This window comes from Microtus oregoni, unplaced genomic scaffold (assembly GCF_018167655.1).
Source record: "Microtus oregoni isolate MIOR12 unplaced genomic scaffold, Mior012 000160F_ref0000428, whole genome shotgun sequence".
Classification (NCBI taxonomy): Eukaryota; Metazoa; Chordata; class Mammalia; order Rodentia; family Cricetidae; genus Microtus; species Microtus oregoni.
The window spans coordinates 498,708-516,165 of NW_024544815.1; the positions used below are offsets into that span (position 1 = coordinate 498,708).

The 17,458-nt window shown below is 44.1% G+C and overlaps 2 protein-coding genes across 10 annotated transcripts in view; one reads left to right on the top strand and one right to left on the bottom strand.

The window, feature by feature from the left end:
- Window positions 1-9,462, top strand: part of LOC121445111 (protein FAM117B) — a 51,575-nt gene extending 42,113 nt beyond the window's left edge. Inside the window, exons 7-8 of the mRNA XM_041647106.1 lie at window positions 3,638-3,758; window positions 5,633-9,462. Of these exons, the coding sequence (XP_041503040.1) occupies window positions 3,638-3,758; window positions 5,633-5,951 (440 nt within the window). The 3' untranslated portion in view covers window positions 5,952-9,462. The remainder of the gene's footprint in view (window positions 1-3,637; window positions 3,759-5,632) is intronic.
- Window positions 9,463-14,423: 4,961 nt separating this feature from the next.
- The window catches only part of LOC121445123 (islet cell autoantigen 1-like protein), a 47,761-nt gene continuing 44,726 nt past the window's right edge, over window positions 14,424-17,458 (bottom strand). For all 9 annotated transcript variants that reach the window (XM_041647125.1, XM_041647128.1, XM_041647129.1 and 6 more), the window contains one exon: window positions 14,424-15,511. In XM_041647125.1, the coding sequence (XP_041503059.1) occupies window positions 15,396-15,511 (116 nt within the window). In that variant the 3' untranslated portion in view covers window positions 14,424-15,395. The remainder of the gene's footprint in view (window positions 15,512-17,458) is intronic.

Sequence of the window (17,458 nt, forward strand, 5' to 3'; positions counted from 1 at the left end):
ATGTACTCTGTGGGACACACGTCAGGAATTTTGGTCAGCAGGAGCTCAGAACAATTGGAGCACATCTGCCTTCGCTGAGGTGCTCGGATGGTGGTCTAGTTAGACTTTTGTTTGTATCTTTATTTTGCAGAATTTATGGTGAATATGGCTTCCTTATTATTGTGTAGCCCAGTGATTCTCAACCTTCCTAACACTGCGACCCTTTGATACAGTTCCTCGTGCTGTGATGACTCCCAGCCATAAAATTGTAATTTTGCTGCTGTTAGGAGTCGTAATGGAAATATTTTTGGAACTAGAGGTTCATTAGGGGTTGTGACCCTCAGGTTGAGAACTGCTGGACTAGAGGATTATTTTCCTGGAAAGAACTTTGTTCTTGATCATTTGACTCATTGGAATTTTATTACCTTAATATTTTTTAATTAAATGTGAAGCCTTCAATTTAGTGCTTTTTATAGGATACTTCTAGCAAGGATTAACTTGCTTTATCTCAAAACAAAATGTTTAAAGCAAACTGTCAGTCAAGGCTGGAAAGGTGGTCCAGTGGTTCAGAGCCTTGCATGCAGAGGATCACAGTTCAGTTCCCAGCACCTACATCATCTCTAATAACTCCAGTGGCAGGGGATGTAGGTACACAGGCAAGCAATTGGGCAACCCATACGTGTGAGAATTTTAAAAAAAATTTAAAGTAGGAGGTACTAATACATAAAAATAACCTAAAACCAGAAGCAATTTGAATATTAAGTACAAAATCTTACCTTTTAAAAGAAACATGTGTGCTCTTCTAGAGGACCCAGGTTCCATTCCCAGCAAACCACTTGGTGGCTCACAACCATCTGTAGTGAGATCTGGTGCCCTCTTCTGGCCTGCAGGCATGCATACAGGCAGAACACTGTATACATAATTTTAAAAAGGCTCAGTCGATAATGCACCTAGTATACGAACAAGAAAACCCAGTTTGGATCCAGAGCGCCGTGTAAAGGCTGCACCTCTGTTAATATGAACATTCACTTCCCACACACGTGTGCAAGGATCAGCCTTGCTGAATTTCTTCTGTTGAAGATGATGTAAAGCGTTTCCTGCATTTTTGAGAGTTGATTGTTACTCTGAGTATATAATTGTCAATGCTTTGCATAAGAGCATAGTATACAATAGTAGAAGTGTGTGTGTGTGTGGCCATTTCAGAAATAGTGTGAAGTTGGGGCTGGAGAGATGGCTCAGTGGTTAAGAGCACTTGGCTGTTGTTCTAGAGGACCTGGGTTCAGTTCCCAGCATCCACATGGCAGCTCACAGCTGCCTGCAACTCCACTTCCAGAGGATCTAATACCTTTACACTAGTGCACATAAAATAAAGTTAAATAAAATTTTTTTAAAAAGAAATAGTGGGGCTGGAGAGATGGCTCAGAGGTTAAGAGCATTGCCTGCTCTTCCAAAGGTCCTGAGTTCAATTCCCAGCAACCACATGGTGGCTCACAACCATCTGTAATGAGGTCTGGTGCCCTCTTCTGGCCTACAGACATACACACAGACAGAATATTGTATACATAATAAATAAATAAATATTTAAAAAAAAAAAGAAATAGTGGAAGTTTTGTCCTAATCTTCAACCAGTGTCATTTTTTAAAGTGAAACTGAATTCAGAGACACAAACATCACTTTTCAAAATCAAACACTTAAACACAGTACTTAGAGGGGTACTCTTGAATACCGCATCTTGAGGAATTGTAAAATTTGGATGTAAGCATCTTTTCCACAGTAAAAACACTGGCTCATACCTGAGAGTCATGACTCTAAGCTGGAGTGTTCATGTGGTCTGATGGCGTGTGCAATGAGGAGTGCGCGTGTTGTGTGACGGCGTGTGTGCAATGCAGAGTGTGCATGTAGTCTGACGGCGTGTTGTGTGACGGTGTGTGCGCAATGCGGAGTGTGCGTGTAGTCTGACGGCGTGTGTGCAATGCGGAGTGTGCACAATGTGGAGTGTGCATGTAGTCTGACGGCGTGTTGTGTGACGGCGTGTGTGCAATGCGGAGTGTGCGTGTAGTCTGACGGCGTGTGTGCAATGCGGAGTGTGCGTGTGGTCTGATGGCGTGTGCAATGCGGAGTGTGCATGTGGTCTGATGGCGTGTGCAATGCAGAGTGCGTGTGGTCTGATGGCGTGTGCAATGCAGAGTGCGTGTGGTCTGATGGCGTGTGCAATGCAGAGTGTGTGTGGTCTGATGGCGTGTGCAATGCGGAGTGCTGTGGTCTGATGGCGTGTGCAATGCAAAGTGCGTGTGGTCTGATGACGTGTGCAGTGTGGAGTGCGTGTTGTCTGATGATGTGTGCAGTGTGGAGTGCGTGTGGTCTGATGGCGTGTGCAGTGTGGAGTGCGTGCTGTGTTCTAAGCCCAGGCCGCTGTGCTACAGGGTAAGGGACTGCGACTCCTGGGATTCCATATGTGTTTGATGTTTTGGGTTCTGCACTAAGAAACCTTTTATTCTTGCCAGCTTTTCTGTAACCCACATTGAATTATGGGGCACCCTATGGGGTCACAACCCATAGCTTCATCAGTTGAGTTGTAAAACAGGCTGTGATCGCAAACGCCTACAATCTCAGCACTTGGGAGGTGGAAGATAAAGGGCTGTTTTAGGTCATCTTTCGCTATATGGTGAGTTCAAGGCCAGTCTGAAGTATTTGTCAAGAAAAAAAGCAGGCTGGATTTTAAACCACATTTGTAGACTGTTGCTAATTAAGACTTCAAAAAAAAATTGTTAAACTTGATGGTGGTGATGGTGCACGCCTTTGATCCCAGCACTCAGGAGGCAGAGGCACGAGGATCTCTGAGTTTGAGGCCAGCCTGGTCTACACAGAGAAACCCTGTCTCAAAAAAATCTAAAAAAATTTTTTAAAAAATGTTGATTCTATGTTTGATTGATAGTATCTGTTAAAATCTGCCCCTTAAACCCATCCTTTCTTCTTTAGCTGTCCTAGAAATAATTGTGTTTTCTGGTGCCTTTGATTTTTAGAGAAGAGTGACTGATGGCACCTACGAATTTCTTTTATTAAAAAATACGGTCACAGCATTATTTCCAGTCAGAAATTTATAGTTTAGATGACAGGTTGAATTTTAGAATACTTATATAACATACCAAGAAATTTAAATGACTGTGGTATGAACTGAGGACATGAGCACTGAGCACAAGCGTGAACTGGGAGTGAGTTCAGAAAATGAGTAGGATTTATCTCTTGTAGATGATGGCAGGTGTGGGCAGAAGGAAGTGTCTGGTGTACTCTGAGACCTACCAGAGGAAGAGCAAGGTGAGGCTGGGAAATTGGCAGGGCAGGCCAAGAGTTAATAGCAGGCAACCATTGAAGAGTCATTTCAAATACACGTGCTAGGGAAAGTAGATACTGCTTGAGTGTATTCAGAGAGTACATGGCATATAAATCAGGCAGCCAGATGTGTGTGCAGTCCAAGGTGAGTGATGAGGCCTTGTCAGGAATGCAGTAGATGCTAGGGTGGAGTTAGTGGAGAAAGCATTCTCCCTCCCTGCCTTCAGACAGTTCCTGTGCACAAGTCCAGGATTATTACTTACAGTATCAGTATGCATTTTATAATGGTGTCTTTAATAACTCAATGTCTTTTTTTTTTTTTTTACAGAGAATGGAAACAACTCTCCTTTGCCAAAATATGCAACCTCACCAAAACCTAATAACAGTTACATGTTCAAAAGGGAACCTCCAGAGGGCTGCGAAAGGGTCAAAGTCTTTGAGGAGTGCTCGTAAGTACCCCACATAAACACACACACTCGTAAGTTAGAGTTTTCAAACAGGTTGAAAGAGTAGTGTAGCAGTCACAGGTCTGCCACAGATTACATAATTGTTAGCATTCTCTGAAATGTTTGCTGAAAATAGCCCCAGAATTCTAGTAACGTGTGTATTAGCATTCTAAAGAGCGATGCTTAATATCTGCCAGCATTCAGTCATTTCAGTTCTGTGTGTGTGTGTATGTGTGTGCGCGAAGTGAGTGAGAGCTCTCTCCTAGCAGGGGGTCCTGAGGCTTGAGCTCAGGTTGTCAGGCATGGGTGAGCCGGCTCCCCTGACTCCCTAGAGTCCCTTCTGTGACTTTCTGCATCTCAACCCAATCACTTATCTGTTTACTTACGATTTCACCTTCATCCATCTTGTCAGCTGAGAACAGTATTGTTGTGTTGTTATCAACTTTTACAATTTTTAAATTTTTATGGAATATCATCAAGACCAAAAATATTTGTGGGTGGGGGAATAATTTTTGGAAGACCTGGCAACAAGGAAGAATTTTGCTTCAATTATAACTTTAAAGACGAACTGCAAAGATGGTTCAGAGGTTAAGAGCACTGGCTGCTCTTCCAGAGGTTCTGGTTTCAATTCCCAGCACCCACTTGGTGGCTCATAACCATCCGTAATGAGATCTGGTGCCCTCTTCTGGTGTGCAAGCAGAACACTGTGTACATAGTAACTTTTGTTGTTGTTTTTTGAGACAGGGTTTCTCAGTGTAGCCTTGGCTGTCCTGGAACTCACAGAGATCCACCTGCCTCTGCCTCCCTAGTGCTGGGATTAAAGGCACAAATCACTACTGCGCAGCCATAATAGGTCTTGAAAAAGAGAGCACTGACTGACTGCTCTTCCAAATGACCTGGTTCCATTCCCACCATCCATGTAGCAACTCACAACTGTCTATAATTCCAGAGGACCCGACGGCGACACCCATGGCAAAACACCAGTGCACACTTAAAAAACAAACAGGGCTGGAGAGATGGCTCAGAGGTTAAGAGCACTGACTGCTCTTCCAGAGTTCCTGAGTTCAATTCCCAACAAACACATGGTGGCTCACAGCCATCTGTAATGAGATCTGGTACCCTCTTCTGGCCTGCAAACAGACAGACAGAACACTGTATACAAAATAAATAAATAATTCTTTAAAAAAAACTTCAAAGACTGAGATATAGCTAACAGTTTAAGGCTCCTGGGTGGTTCCATCCCCAACATCACAAAAAACTGAAGCAAGCTTTCTGTTGTTTTGATTTCACGTTTTCCTTCTTTTTATCTAAAAATCTTTTTTTTTGGCTTTTCGAGACAGGGTTTCTCTGTGGCTTTGGAGCCTGTCCTGGAACTAGCTCTGTAGACCAGGCTGGTCTCGAACTCACAGAGATCGCCTGCCTCTGCCTCCCGAGTGCTGGGATTAAAGGCGTGCGCCACCATCGCCCGGCTTTATCTAAAAATCTTAATAGTTGGTTCAGAAGAATACCTTTTAAATTTTTAATTATACTTGAAAAAACTGGTGTGGAAGTGCAAGCTTTAACCCTAGCACTGTAGAGGCAGAAACAAAAACCCAGAACCAGCAAGCAAGCAAGCACACTTGGAAACCACTGCTCTTCAAGGGGTAGCCCTGTGGGGTTACACACTCTTGGTGTCGTCGGTGTCTTTGGTGTCTCTCTTCAGAGTCTTGGAACAATTATGTTGGAAAACATATTTGTCTCCTAGCATGTGGCCTTTCTTTTGCTTAAGTAAATGCTTATCTTACGGACCTGTTTTTAAAAAATGTGTCTGTGTCTTAAAAATGATATTATTTCCAGTATTCAGTGGCTTACAGGATTGGTTGTCTGTTTGTATCCAGGCCAAAACAACTTCATGAAATTCCAGCCTTTTACTGTCCTGACAAAAACAAGGTGAATTTCATTCCTAAGAGTGGCTCTGCTTTCTGCCTGGTGAGCATCCTCAAGCCGCTTCTTCCCACACCAGATCTTACCCTCAAGGGCTCTGGCCACAGCCTGACAGTCACCACCGGCATGACGACCACTCTGCTTCAGCCCATCTCCATGGCCTCCCTGTCAGCAAACACAGAGCAGGACAGGGTGTCTCGAGGAACCAGTACAGTCCTGCCCTCGGCCTCCCTCCATGCACCCCCAGAACCCATCGAAGAAGCCGAAGGATAGGTTCTGGGAACTGAGACCCCCGCGGATCATGTGACTGTGATGGTATTGTGTCCTCCCGGTTGGCTGTGAAGTGCTTTGGCTTTCCAGTGATGTGTGACCACGAGGCCACTGGAGAACGCGTCCCCTGTGAGTGCTCTGCCCCACGCATGAAGGCCGCCGACAGTACTCGCCTCTGTTCTGGAAGCACTGGCTGAAACATGGAAGGAACAGATCACATTTTCATTTGTTTTCAAATTAGACTTGTTTAAAAACAAAACAGACATAAAACCTAATCCCTACAAACACGATTTCTGAAGGGAGATGTGATTGATGCTGCAAGAAAACCATCTTTTATATGAAAATGACTATTTTATAATACCAATGTCACATTGTCTGAGTATCAAACAGGACGTTCAAAGGGTTCTTTGGTGGCTTCTGTTTCTTCTTTCCCTTTTCTAGATGTTGCTTTTCTCGGCTGTTTTCAGCGTTGGGACCAAAGGGATTGTTGACGTTTCCCCAGCAATGTCAATCTCTTGACTGTGTTCTTCCAAATAAGAATTGATAGGTAAATGCATTGAACCAAGTATATATAAAAAGATAAAAAGCAATATTCGTACATTATGTGATTTATGTTTTTTGATGTCAGAAGTTTGTGCTTTGGGTGAAGTATTTGTGAAACTGCTGTTTTCTGCACTGTCCTGCTCACATCACCGTGTGTGGTCAGCGAAGTGAGTCTGAAGACAGATGCTTTAACACGAGTCAGCGAGCCAAAAGAAACTGAAGTGTGGATCGTTAGCTAGGAGTGTGGCGCTCTCTGGTCTTCTGTGAACTGTGTGTCACGTGGTTCCCTCCTTTGCCGGGTGTCACTACCTTGAATCAACCCTGTATCATAGCCCCAAGAGACCCTGAAATGGCTGTGCATGGATTTCCTCCTCTGCTTTCGTGGTGGTGTTGTCTTGTGGATTTGGTCAGGGTTAGTAGTTTGCCGGGAGTAATCCATTGAGTAGCATTGGTAGCTGAAGAATCCTGAGGACTGACTTTTTCTTTATGGTGGTTGGCACTGAGATTTGTTTGCCTACACATTTTGCCAGTCTCTTCTCCGACATTCTACACACCGGAGGAATAGACAAGAGGTTTGGCGCTTAAACGGCTGGTACCTTCGGGAAATTTTACACAGTTTTGGATTTAGGCTCCTCTGATAACCATTGCCAGTGTCCTATGACAGTATTTAATTTCTGGGGTGTGGTAATAAAATGAAGGAGTCGCTGTTTGGAAGTGAATCCTGTCAGTGTTGGTGAAGCACGGTTTGAACCCCGTCACACACTACAAAGTTTTAAAGCCTGCAAGAGTGGACTGCCACGTGGAAGGCTAATTCCACACACTGGTCCAGTCTTTCCAGAAAGACCTCGAGGTACTAGCTGTGCATTTCCTGCCAGGTGTCAGTTACCTGGCACTTTGACTAGTCTCTCCTTAATTTTAAATGAGGATATTTTAGGTTAATCAGATAACTTTGAGCATCTATGTGAATCCATCAATTTTTGGTTACGAAGACTGATAAATTTTGTTACTTTTGCCACCCAAAACTTAACTTTCTGGGCATAGCAAATCGTTGTTTCTAAGTCAGAACCTCAGTTGTTTGGGGTATAGACTTTTTGGTTGGTTGGGGTTTGTTTGTTTTGTCATTCCTGTTGACTTTACTATTTTATCAGTATCAGAAGTACAGAAGAAAGGCTCATGGCAGTCAGTTGAGTTGATCTGAACGGAGAATGAGGTGTTTAAAAGCAAGAGCTTTGTTTTATGTAGACCTAGCTGGTCTGGAACTTGCTACGTGGACCAGGTTGACCTGGAACTCAGATCCACCAACCTCTCTGCCTCCCGAGTGCTGGGATTCGAGGTGTGTGCCACCATGCCCTGCTTGTCATCTTTCTGATCCTGTGGGTTTCTCCCACTTGAATTCTATTATATTTATGTTTTATTATTTTGTTGTTGTGCACCACCACTGTCTCAGTTTTCAGAGTGTTAGTGTGTAATCGATTTCTCCCTGCCGTGCCGTGCTTGTTGGGCAGGCGAGCCCTGCAGTCATGCGTACCCTCACGTAACACAGTGGACACAGGTCTCGGGTCAGTCTGCTCTTGGAACTCTGAAGTTTGGCTGGAAGAATATTGTGAATTTACAAGTAAATGAATTGTACGGCAGCCAAACACTTTGAGTTTTAGAGAAATAGAACCTGAGACCTGAAGAAAAAGAAAGGTCTAGGTCCCCCAAAAAACTCTGAACTGCCAGGGCCAAAGGGCTAATTTTTAAGCACATGAGCTTTATTGAAGTCTTAAAATATGTTAACCATAGGTCCACCTAGCTATTTTACTTAATTCTTAATTTCCAGGTGGTTGGTCTTAAAAATGGGTCTACTCTCCATAGAGTTCACAGACCCTACTCCATCATGAGGGTTATTCTGTAGAAACTGTACAGCCGTAGAGACAGTGGAAATACAGTTTTTTCCAGTGCTGGGGATTAAACCCAGGGCCTCGTGCATGCCAAGCAAATGCCGTCACTGGCTTATGTCCCCAGTCCCTAATTTAAATTTTTAACTAAAGAAGTTTACTTCCATTGCAGTAAAAGTGGGTGGCATGTATTCTCCCCCCTTTGGCCAAAGGAGCTGTCCCCTAGTTATTTGTCTATCTACCCACCCTCAAGCAGTTTCTGCCCTGCCATGATAACACAGGTTTACTGCCTCTGAGGTGGTAAGTCTGTTACTTACCATTGCTTTATGGGCAATCGTGTTTATTAAAATAATAGTTTTGCTTTCTTGGGTTAAATATGATAAGAATGTCAAAATTCTTTCTTGAACAGATTCTTCCTTTTGTTTACTGTGTTTCTTAGACCCTAGGACCATAGCCAGACCTGCCTCTGAGAAGATGCTGTTGTTCACTGGGGTGAATCTGGCAACAGGGAAAGGCTGCTTGTCTTTATTTTTTATTGTTTATGTTTTGATTAAAGAAACAGTTGGCTTTTCCTAAAAGTTGTTCTAAAAGAAAATGGCAGAGTGTATAGCCGTCTCTGGGATTAGAACTGAGGCGCTAAGGTTTTCCTTCAAGGAAACTAAATTCAAATTGTCATTACTAAATTTGTAAAGTTGAGATTCATTCCTTAATGTTGGATTTGGGGCATGTCAAAACTGGACCAATGGAAGTGCTGAATTTGCAAAACAAAGCCAAGATACGTAACTGCACTTTAAGGTTTCTGGGTAACTCTGCCTTCATTCGCGACCCGCAGAGCGGCTCTGAACAGTATTTTGTTTATACAGTCCTGTTGGAGATATATAATTTATGTTTTTTAAACTCTGCATCTTTGTCTCTGTTGATGTAAATCTTTTTTAATGCAATTTTTTAAAGTTATAACAAAATTCTCCCCCGAAAACAGCATTTCCAGCTATAATAAGTATTGTTGTGGACTGTGTCCCTGCAGCTGAGCACTTCCTGCTGCCTCACAGGGGATCGAACTCCTATGTCCAAATAAAGTCTGTTGTTCTTGAGTTCCCGTGTGTTTTTATGAATATTGCCACAAACTCACATTTCATTTATTTATTTATTTATTTATTTATTTATTTTTGTGACACATATTCTAATAGTTCTTAATAAGAACCCAGAGTCAGATATCAGGGGGTGAAAGCTGAGAGATCAGAGAAGCAGAGCGGCCAGCCACTAGAGACCTTTTACTCCCTCAGACCAAAAGGGGTGATCCTGTCCTCTGACTGGACTGAACTCCCGTCTCCACCTCCCTAGTGCTGGGATCACCTTTGTGTGAGCTCTGTTTCTCTTTTAGACAGATCCCTCTTGCCTCCTGAGTCTTGGGATTTAAAGGTTTGGCCACCGCTCCTTCATGGCTTAGCTCTGCACTCTGATCTACAGGCAAGTTTTATTTGTTAAACAGTATCACACGTTTTTAGCATTTCTAGCCTGATGGAGCATTTGTGTAGTGTGTTCTCGTCCACAGGTTGGCCGCTTCTCCCGGCTCTGGAAGTGGATGTAACCTATCCTCGTGGTAAGTACAAAGCAGACGTGACCACACACAAGCACACAGACTTGGGTTCAGTCACAAGTAACCCACTAAGTCCATGTTTGCTGCAGCGCATTTAGCTGGGGAAGTCAGTAGTCTGTAGTACATGGAGGAGGCTTTTTCTTTTAATTGCTGCAAGATTGTTTGATCTCAGCAGTGTTGAGTCTGTGTCTACGGAGTAGAGCTGGCCAGGTTCGACCAGTGAAGGAGGAGGCGTGTTTATAAGTGAAAGATTTGTTAAAATTAGTAAAGTACATATTTCTTTTCTTTTTTTTTTTTTTTGGTTTTTCGAGACAGGGTTTCTCTGTGGTTTTGGAGCCTGTCCTGGAACTAGCTCTTGTAGACCAGGCTGGTCTCGAACTCACAGAGATCCGCCTGTCTCTGCCTCCGGAGTGCTGGGATTAAAGGCGTGCGCCACCACCGGCCCGGCCTAAAGTACATATTTCTGAGCCAGGAATGCTGAGGTAGGAGGCTTACAAGTTCAAGGCCAGCCTCTGCTGTGTTTGTGAGATTGTTTCAAAAGAGAAGCCTGGTTGTTAGGAACACTAGCTGCTCTTCCAGAGGGCCTGGGTTGGGTTCCCAGCCCCACATAGTGCAGCTTCCAACCATACTAAAACCTTGTAAACCTATTAAGGACCTCTTACTAAATTCCAGCACTTGGGAGGCAGAGGCAGGTGGATCCCTTGAGTTCGAGGTCAGCCTGGTCTACAGATGGAGTTCCAGGACAGCAAGGGCTACACAGAGAAACCCTATCTTGAGGCAAAACAAAAAGGTAAGTACAAAATAAATGTGCTGTTTGTGTATATTGTATGTACCACACACACATCCACATATACTACCTCTTAACTGTAACTCACCCCACCCCTACCCCTGCTTTTTTGAGACAGTACTTACTCCTAAATTGCCCAAGCTAGCCTCAGACTCATTATGCAGATTAGGCTGACCTCAAACTCATGATCCTTCTGCCTTTGCTTCCTGTATGTTTGGGATTACAGATGTGTGCTGCTACGCCCATGTCAAAATACCGTTTAATTTTCTAATGTGGTGTAATACCATTGGGCCAATGGATAGTCTTTGTATCTCTTTGGTTCAGTGTTTTTAAACAATGGTCTAGACTTGAATTAAATAATTCAGCCTAGCAGAATAGAAAAGTTTTCTCCAGTGTAGACAGTTGAGCTCTGGCTGTGTAGGTGCTAGGGGAGCTGTCTACCACCTCATAAAATAGTTATACCTCATAAAACTGCCAGAGGTACCCAGCAGGGTATAATGCAAAACTGTTTCTTACTGAAGAGTACGATAAAAACAGCAAAAATTACTGCATTAGATGCAACTTCCGTGTGGTTTTTGGGGGTTGCTAATGATAACCGAAAGCATTTAATGGGGGGCTGAGAATGTTGGAGAGGAACAGACGGATCTGGCACTGGCGCATAGTAGCTGAGCGCTTCACGTCCTGATCTGCTGGCCGCAGGCAGATGCTAAACCCACCACAGTGACCCATCTCTGACAAGGTCACACCTCCCAATCCTTCCCAGACTCTGCTACTGCCTTGTGATTAACCACAGTTGGTTTGATTTTAGTCCATTTGAAACACACAGGATTGGAGAAATGGCTCAGTGGTTGAGAGCACTGGCTGTTCTTCTGAGGTCCTGAGTTCAATTCCTAGCACCACATGGTGGCTCACAGTCTCTATGATGAGATCTGGCATCCTTGTCAGGCCTGCAGGCATACACATAGACAAAACACTGTACATAATAAATCTTAAGGAAAAAAGAAAACACATAGTAAAAAGGTTTGTTGTAGCCAAGTGGCGGTGGCACACGCCTTAAATCCCAGCACTCAGGAGGCAGAGTGGATTTCTGTGAGTTCCGAGGTTAGCCTAGTCTTCAGATTGAATTCCCGGTCAGGCTCCAAAAACTACAGAGAAACCATCTTGAAAAACAAAGATTTGTCATGAATGTTCTTATGAGTAAAAACGAGTGTTTGTCTCCACCTGCCTGGGGCAGCCTTGCTGGAGAGGCCTCAGGTGGTCTGGGGGGGTTAGTGCTGCCTCTGCTGTTTAGTGGCCATGGAACTTGGAGCCTGAAGTCACCGTTCTGAACTTAAGGAGCTGCTGTCCCTTGATTAGGTTATTAAGAGACGAGAGAACTGGAAGAGAACATCTTCCCTTTTTTGTCAGGTAAGCGTAATCATAAAGAAGAAGGATGAGGGGTCGGTGATGGAAATGGTCTCAAATTCACTGTAGTGCCCACGGTATAGTCAAAAGACGCAGCCCAGACCTGTTGTCAGACACTGTTACTTCACTCTTTGTGGTCTCCCCAAGAAGCAAGGGACTGATGCGCAGATAACAAAATAGGAATGAAGTAGCCAACCCAGGTCACGCCTGCGAAGTGTCAGTCTCCAGAATTTTCTCTAGAACGAGCAGCCGTGTGGCACTCACCTGTACCGGCAACACTAAGGCATCCGGCAGCGGTTGCCGGTCACAGCCTTGTCCTTGTGGGCTCCGCCAACTCAGCGCACCGAAGGAAGGACGCCGCGGAGATACCAGGTCGTGACCTAAGAAGTTGGTAACACATGCGCTCTGGTTTCTGATTTTGCTACATCTGCAGAAGTGAAAAATGTTTTTCTCTAATCTGGGGAACTTTCCTTTTAGAGAATCTGAAATTAGCTCCCATCGTGTGTAATCTTGTTGAGATACTGCTGCTTGCTGGCACCGTGCTGTGGAGGGGGTGCAGCCCCTGAGCGCTCTAGACAAGTACTCAGCAATATCCCCCAGCACCCGGGAGTTCAAGGACAGCCAGGGCTGTACAGAAATCCAGTTATAATAAACACTTCAAAAGCCTGACTAATGGCATCAAGCAGGTCTTTTACTTTGAGTTAAAAAAAAAAAAAAAGATTTATTTTGTATACAACATTCTGCCTGCAGGCCAGAAGAGGGCACCAGATCTCACTATAGGGTGGTTGCTGGGAATTGAACCTCTGAGCCATCTCTCCAGCCCCGTTTTGACTTTGTGTTTACTCTTTTGGCCAGTGAGTGAGTGGCGGAGTATGTGCTGACTGATGGCTCAGAGGCCCCATCCATGGTGCATGGAGTTTTCACTGCACTTTGTAGCTTTTGGAATGGTGCAGAGGCCACGGAGAGGTATAATCCACTTTAACCTCCATTTTCTCCTCAGCCTGATCATGGCACATTTAAACTCCTGTCTGTGATATGTCTTAATGCATTATTTCTAGTACAATTGGACTAATGTTTTTAGTTTGATTTTCCTCCTAGTTTCTTTATCCCAAGAGCCAAGTCTATTTCAGTGCTCAAAGTGTAGCCCTGCCACTTTACACTTTATCCTTTTATTTTTTATTGAAAAAAGATATATATATATATATATTCCTTGTTCTTTTACTTGTTTTGATTTTCATATTTTGGGAGGTTTTGTTGGTGTTGTTTGATACAGGGTTTGTCTGTGTATCCCTGGCTGTTCTGGAACTCACTCTCTCACTATGTAGAGCAGGTTGGTCTTGAACTCACAGAGATCCACCCGCCTCTGCCTTCCAAGTGTAGGGATTAAAGGCGGAGCCACCACTGCCCAGCTTGTGTTTGGGAATTTCTTTCTGTTCTTGTCTTCAACAGATCAGGCTAAATGCCATGGCATTTCATGGGTTATTATTTCTAGTTCTATTTCAGATTTTGATATTTGATTGAATTCATTATGGAAAACAGATCATTCTTTTCTTGTACCTTGGATTGAGCTCTTCTGTGCAAATTGTTCTTTTTTTTTTATTTGAGACAGGGTTTATCTGTAGCCCTGGCTGTCCTGGAACTTAACTTTGTAGATGGAGTTGGCCTCGAACTCAGAGATCCCCCTCCCACCTCTGCCTCCACACCTGGTTATTCTTTTATTTTTAAGGATTTGTGTATGAGAGACAGACATATGGCAGAAGATTGAGACCAAAGGTCAGCATGGTGTGTCTACCTGTGGTTCTCCATCTTTATTTCACATTGTGTATGTGTGCAGATGTTCGTGGGTTCTGGAAGAGGGTGTCGTGAGTCATCTGACGTGGATGTTATGAGCCAAAATGAAACAGAACCTAACATTGGACCGTCTCTCCAACACCTTTACCTTAATTTTTAAGATGGTGTCTTTCACTGAGCCTAGAGCTCACTGGACTGGCTGGCCAGTGAGTCCCCAGGATTTGCCGTCTCCACATCCAAATGCTGGGTGACTGAACAACCATCACTTCACCCATGAGCCAGCTAGTCCTTAGGGCGTCTGTAGCAGCATCTCATGCTCTTTGGCAGAGGGAGGTCCAGAAGTAAATCTCAGATTTTTTTTTCATATTTATTTATTTATTATGTATACAATATTCTGTCTGTGTATGTGTCTGCAGGCCAGAAGAGGGCACCAGATTTCATTACAGATGGTTGTGAGCCACCATGTGGTTGCCGGGAATTGAACTCAGAACCTTTGGAAGAGCAGGCAATGCTCTTAACCACTGAGCCATCTCTCCAGCCCCCTAAATCTCAGATTTTTAAATAGGAAAATAGTGTGAACTTAGATTGAACACTTTAGAGAACACATTGCTTTATGCCATCTGTAATCTGTATTAAAAGCAGCTCAGAAAGAGAGCACGTTTAAACTGACTTTGTCCTAATACTGTAAGCCTTGTGTATTTCTAGATCTATAAAATAGGGAATATGGCTGGGTGTGGTGGTGCACACCTTTAATCCCAGCGCTCAGGAGGCAGACGCAGGTGGATCTCTGTGAGTTCAAGATGCGGTGTTAGGAACTGCTCCTGTTGGTGATGTGGAAGTTCCTGGAGGTTTCACATCACTGCAGCAGTCTAAAACTGTCGGGTCTGTCTTTGCTCCATTTCCATCCTGCTATTAATGACGGAACGAGGTGTCTCTATGATCGTGTGTGAGCGAACGGAACATCGCATTTATCTTCCAAATGCAGAAAAGCACAAGTTTCTCTAATTTCAGTAAAGCGGACTGAATTCGCTCATTCTACGTTGTAATCAGGGAAAAAGCTTTCTATTCTGTTGCTATTCCCCTGAACAGAAAACACCGCCAGCATCAAAAAACTAACCCCAAATGATCGCCGCTTTATATCCTATTAACCCACTCACAGCAAACTGACTTGAATGTAAAACACTTCCCAAAGAAACACGCCATGCTCCTGAGATTCAGACGTAAGTTTGGTTTCTCAGTATTGCAAACTCGGGAGTTTCTAAAAATTTCCACATACAATCAACAGCTTTCACGTCCAGCACAATAAATACACGGGCTTCTCAGACACCAGACCCTCTGTCCTGTCCTGAACACATGTGTCTGTGTGTGGTGGTAGTGAGACTCCTCTCCACAAAGGCCAGTGCTGCACAGTTGCTGCCTTGAGACCCCTGAACCTGGGGCCCCAATCAGGCATTGAGAAGTCCGTCATCTGAGTGTCCGATGGCGTCTGGGTTGGAGAGCGGATCCAGGTCTGCAAATAGATTGAACCAGGCTGACATGTCTTGGTTACCATTGTTGGGGGCTAGTGAAAAAGAAAGACATTGAAGAGATTCAGCTTTTGGCAATAATATTTTTGTACTACGTTAGTGATTTTTGACGCAGATGCTCCTTAATAATAAAGTTGGCTGACATCGATTCACTGTGTTCCCTTAAAGACAAATTGAAAATGCAGGAAATGTGTGCTTTGCTGAGCCTGAATTCAGTGTCTCGGGGATGGTGACAAGGATCATGTGAGAAACAATCTCAGGTGATTTATAGAAGGCTCTCAGGTAAGGTTGCAAGTTACAGTAACTTCCTCCTGAGAAAACTTGAACTCTGCTAAAGGCCTCTTTATTGGGGCTGGAGTGATGGCTCAGTGGTTAAAAGCACTGGATGCTCTTCCAGAGGAACCAGGTTCAGTTCCAAGGACCCACATGGCAGCTCACAGCTGTCTGTAACTCCAGTTCCAGGTAATCTGACTTCCTCACACAGACATACATGCAGGCAAAACACCAATGCACATAAAATATTTAGCCTTGCGGTGATGGCGCAGGTCTTTAATCCCAGGAGGCAGAGGCAGGTAGATCTGAGTTCAAGGCCAGCTTGATCTACACAGCCAGTTCCAGGACAGCCAGGGCTATACAGATAAGCCTTGTCTCAAAAAAACCTAAATAAATAATGTCATACTTGAAAAATGTTAGACATAAAGGAAAAAAACTCTAATTTTTATTTCTCTTTTGAGGCAGGCTCTTGCTGTGTAGCTCAGGCTGGCTGCAGATTTGTGATCCTCTAGATTACAGGTATGTTCCATCATGCCCAGTGCTTGTCAAAACATTTGCTAGCAAGGGCTGGGGAGATGGCTCAGCAGCTACATACATTACATACATGCCAAGTTTGATCCCCAGGGCGCACATAGTAGAAGGAGAGAAACACACATGTTTTTCCCTCTCTAAAGGTAACTTTAAAAAGGTAAAAAAAAAAAAAAAAGAAACAAAACAAAACGGCTGGGTGGTGGTAGCACATGCCTTTAATCCTAGCACTCAGGAGGCAGAAGCAGGTAGATCTGAGTTTGAGGCCAACCTGATCTACAGAGTGAGTTCCAGGACAGGCTCCAAACCACAGAGAAACCCTGTCTTAACCCCCACCCCCCAAAAAAGTTAACACATTTTGATAAGAACATTTGATAAGAAATCCAAGTGGTTTTCTTGTATGTTTTTGCGTGTGCTAGTTTGAATGTAATTGGCCCCCATAATCTCATTGGAAGTAGCACTATTAGGAGGATGGCTTGGTTGAAGTGTGTATGGCCTTGGTATGGCCTTGTTGGAGGAAGTATGTCACTGTGGCTGGGCTTTGAGGTTTCTTATGCTCAAGATACTACCTAGTGTGTCGGATGACTGCAAGATGTAGGACTCTGAGCTACTCCTCCAGCATGTCAGCCTGCACGCCACAACACTCCCTGCCGTGATGATGGACTGAACTCTGAAACTGGAAGTAAGCTCCCCCCATTAATTTTTTTTTTTTTTATGAGTTGTCATGGTCATAGTGTCTCTTCACAGCAATGGAAACCCTAAGACAGCTTGGTTTTGGTTTTTTGAGACAGGGTTTCTCTGTATAGACTTGGCTGTCCTGGAACTAACTCTGTAGACCTGGCTGGCCTTGAACTCACAAAGATCCGTCTGCCTCTGTCTCCCGAGTGCTGGGATTAAAGGTGTGCACCACCACTGTCCTGCGGTAGGTCATTTCCAAAGGCCCTTGTCTTTGGGGTACTGTATTCAAACACCATGACCAAAAGCAGCTTGGGGAGGAAGTTAGGACAGAGGCTGAAACAGGGCAGGAACCTGGAGGCAGATCTGATGCAGAGGCTGTTTACTGGCTTGTTTCCATGGCCTGCTCCATCTGCTTTCTTATCAGTCCAGAGATGGAACTACCCACAACGGGCTGAGCTATCCCCCATCAATTACTATTTAAGAAAATGCCCTATAGGCTTGCC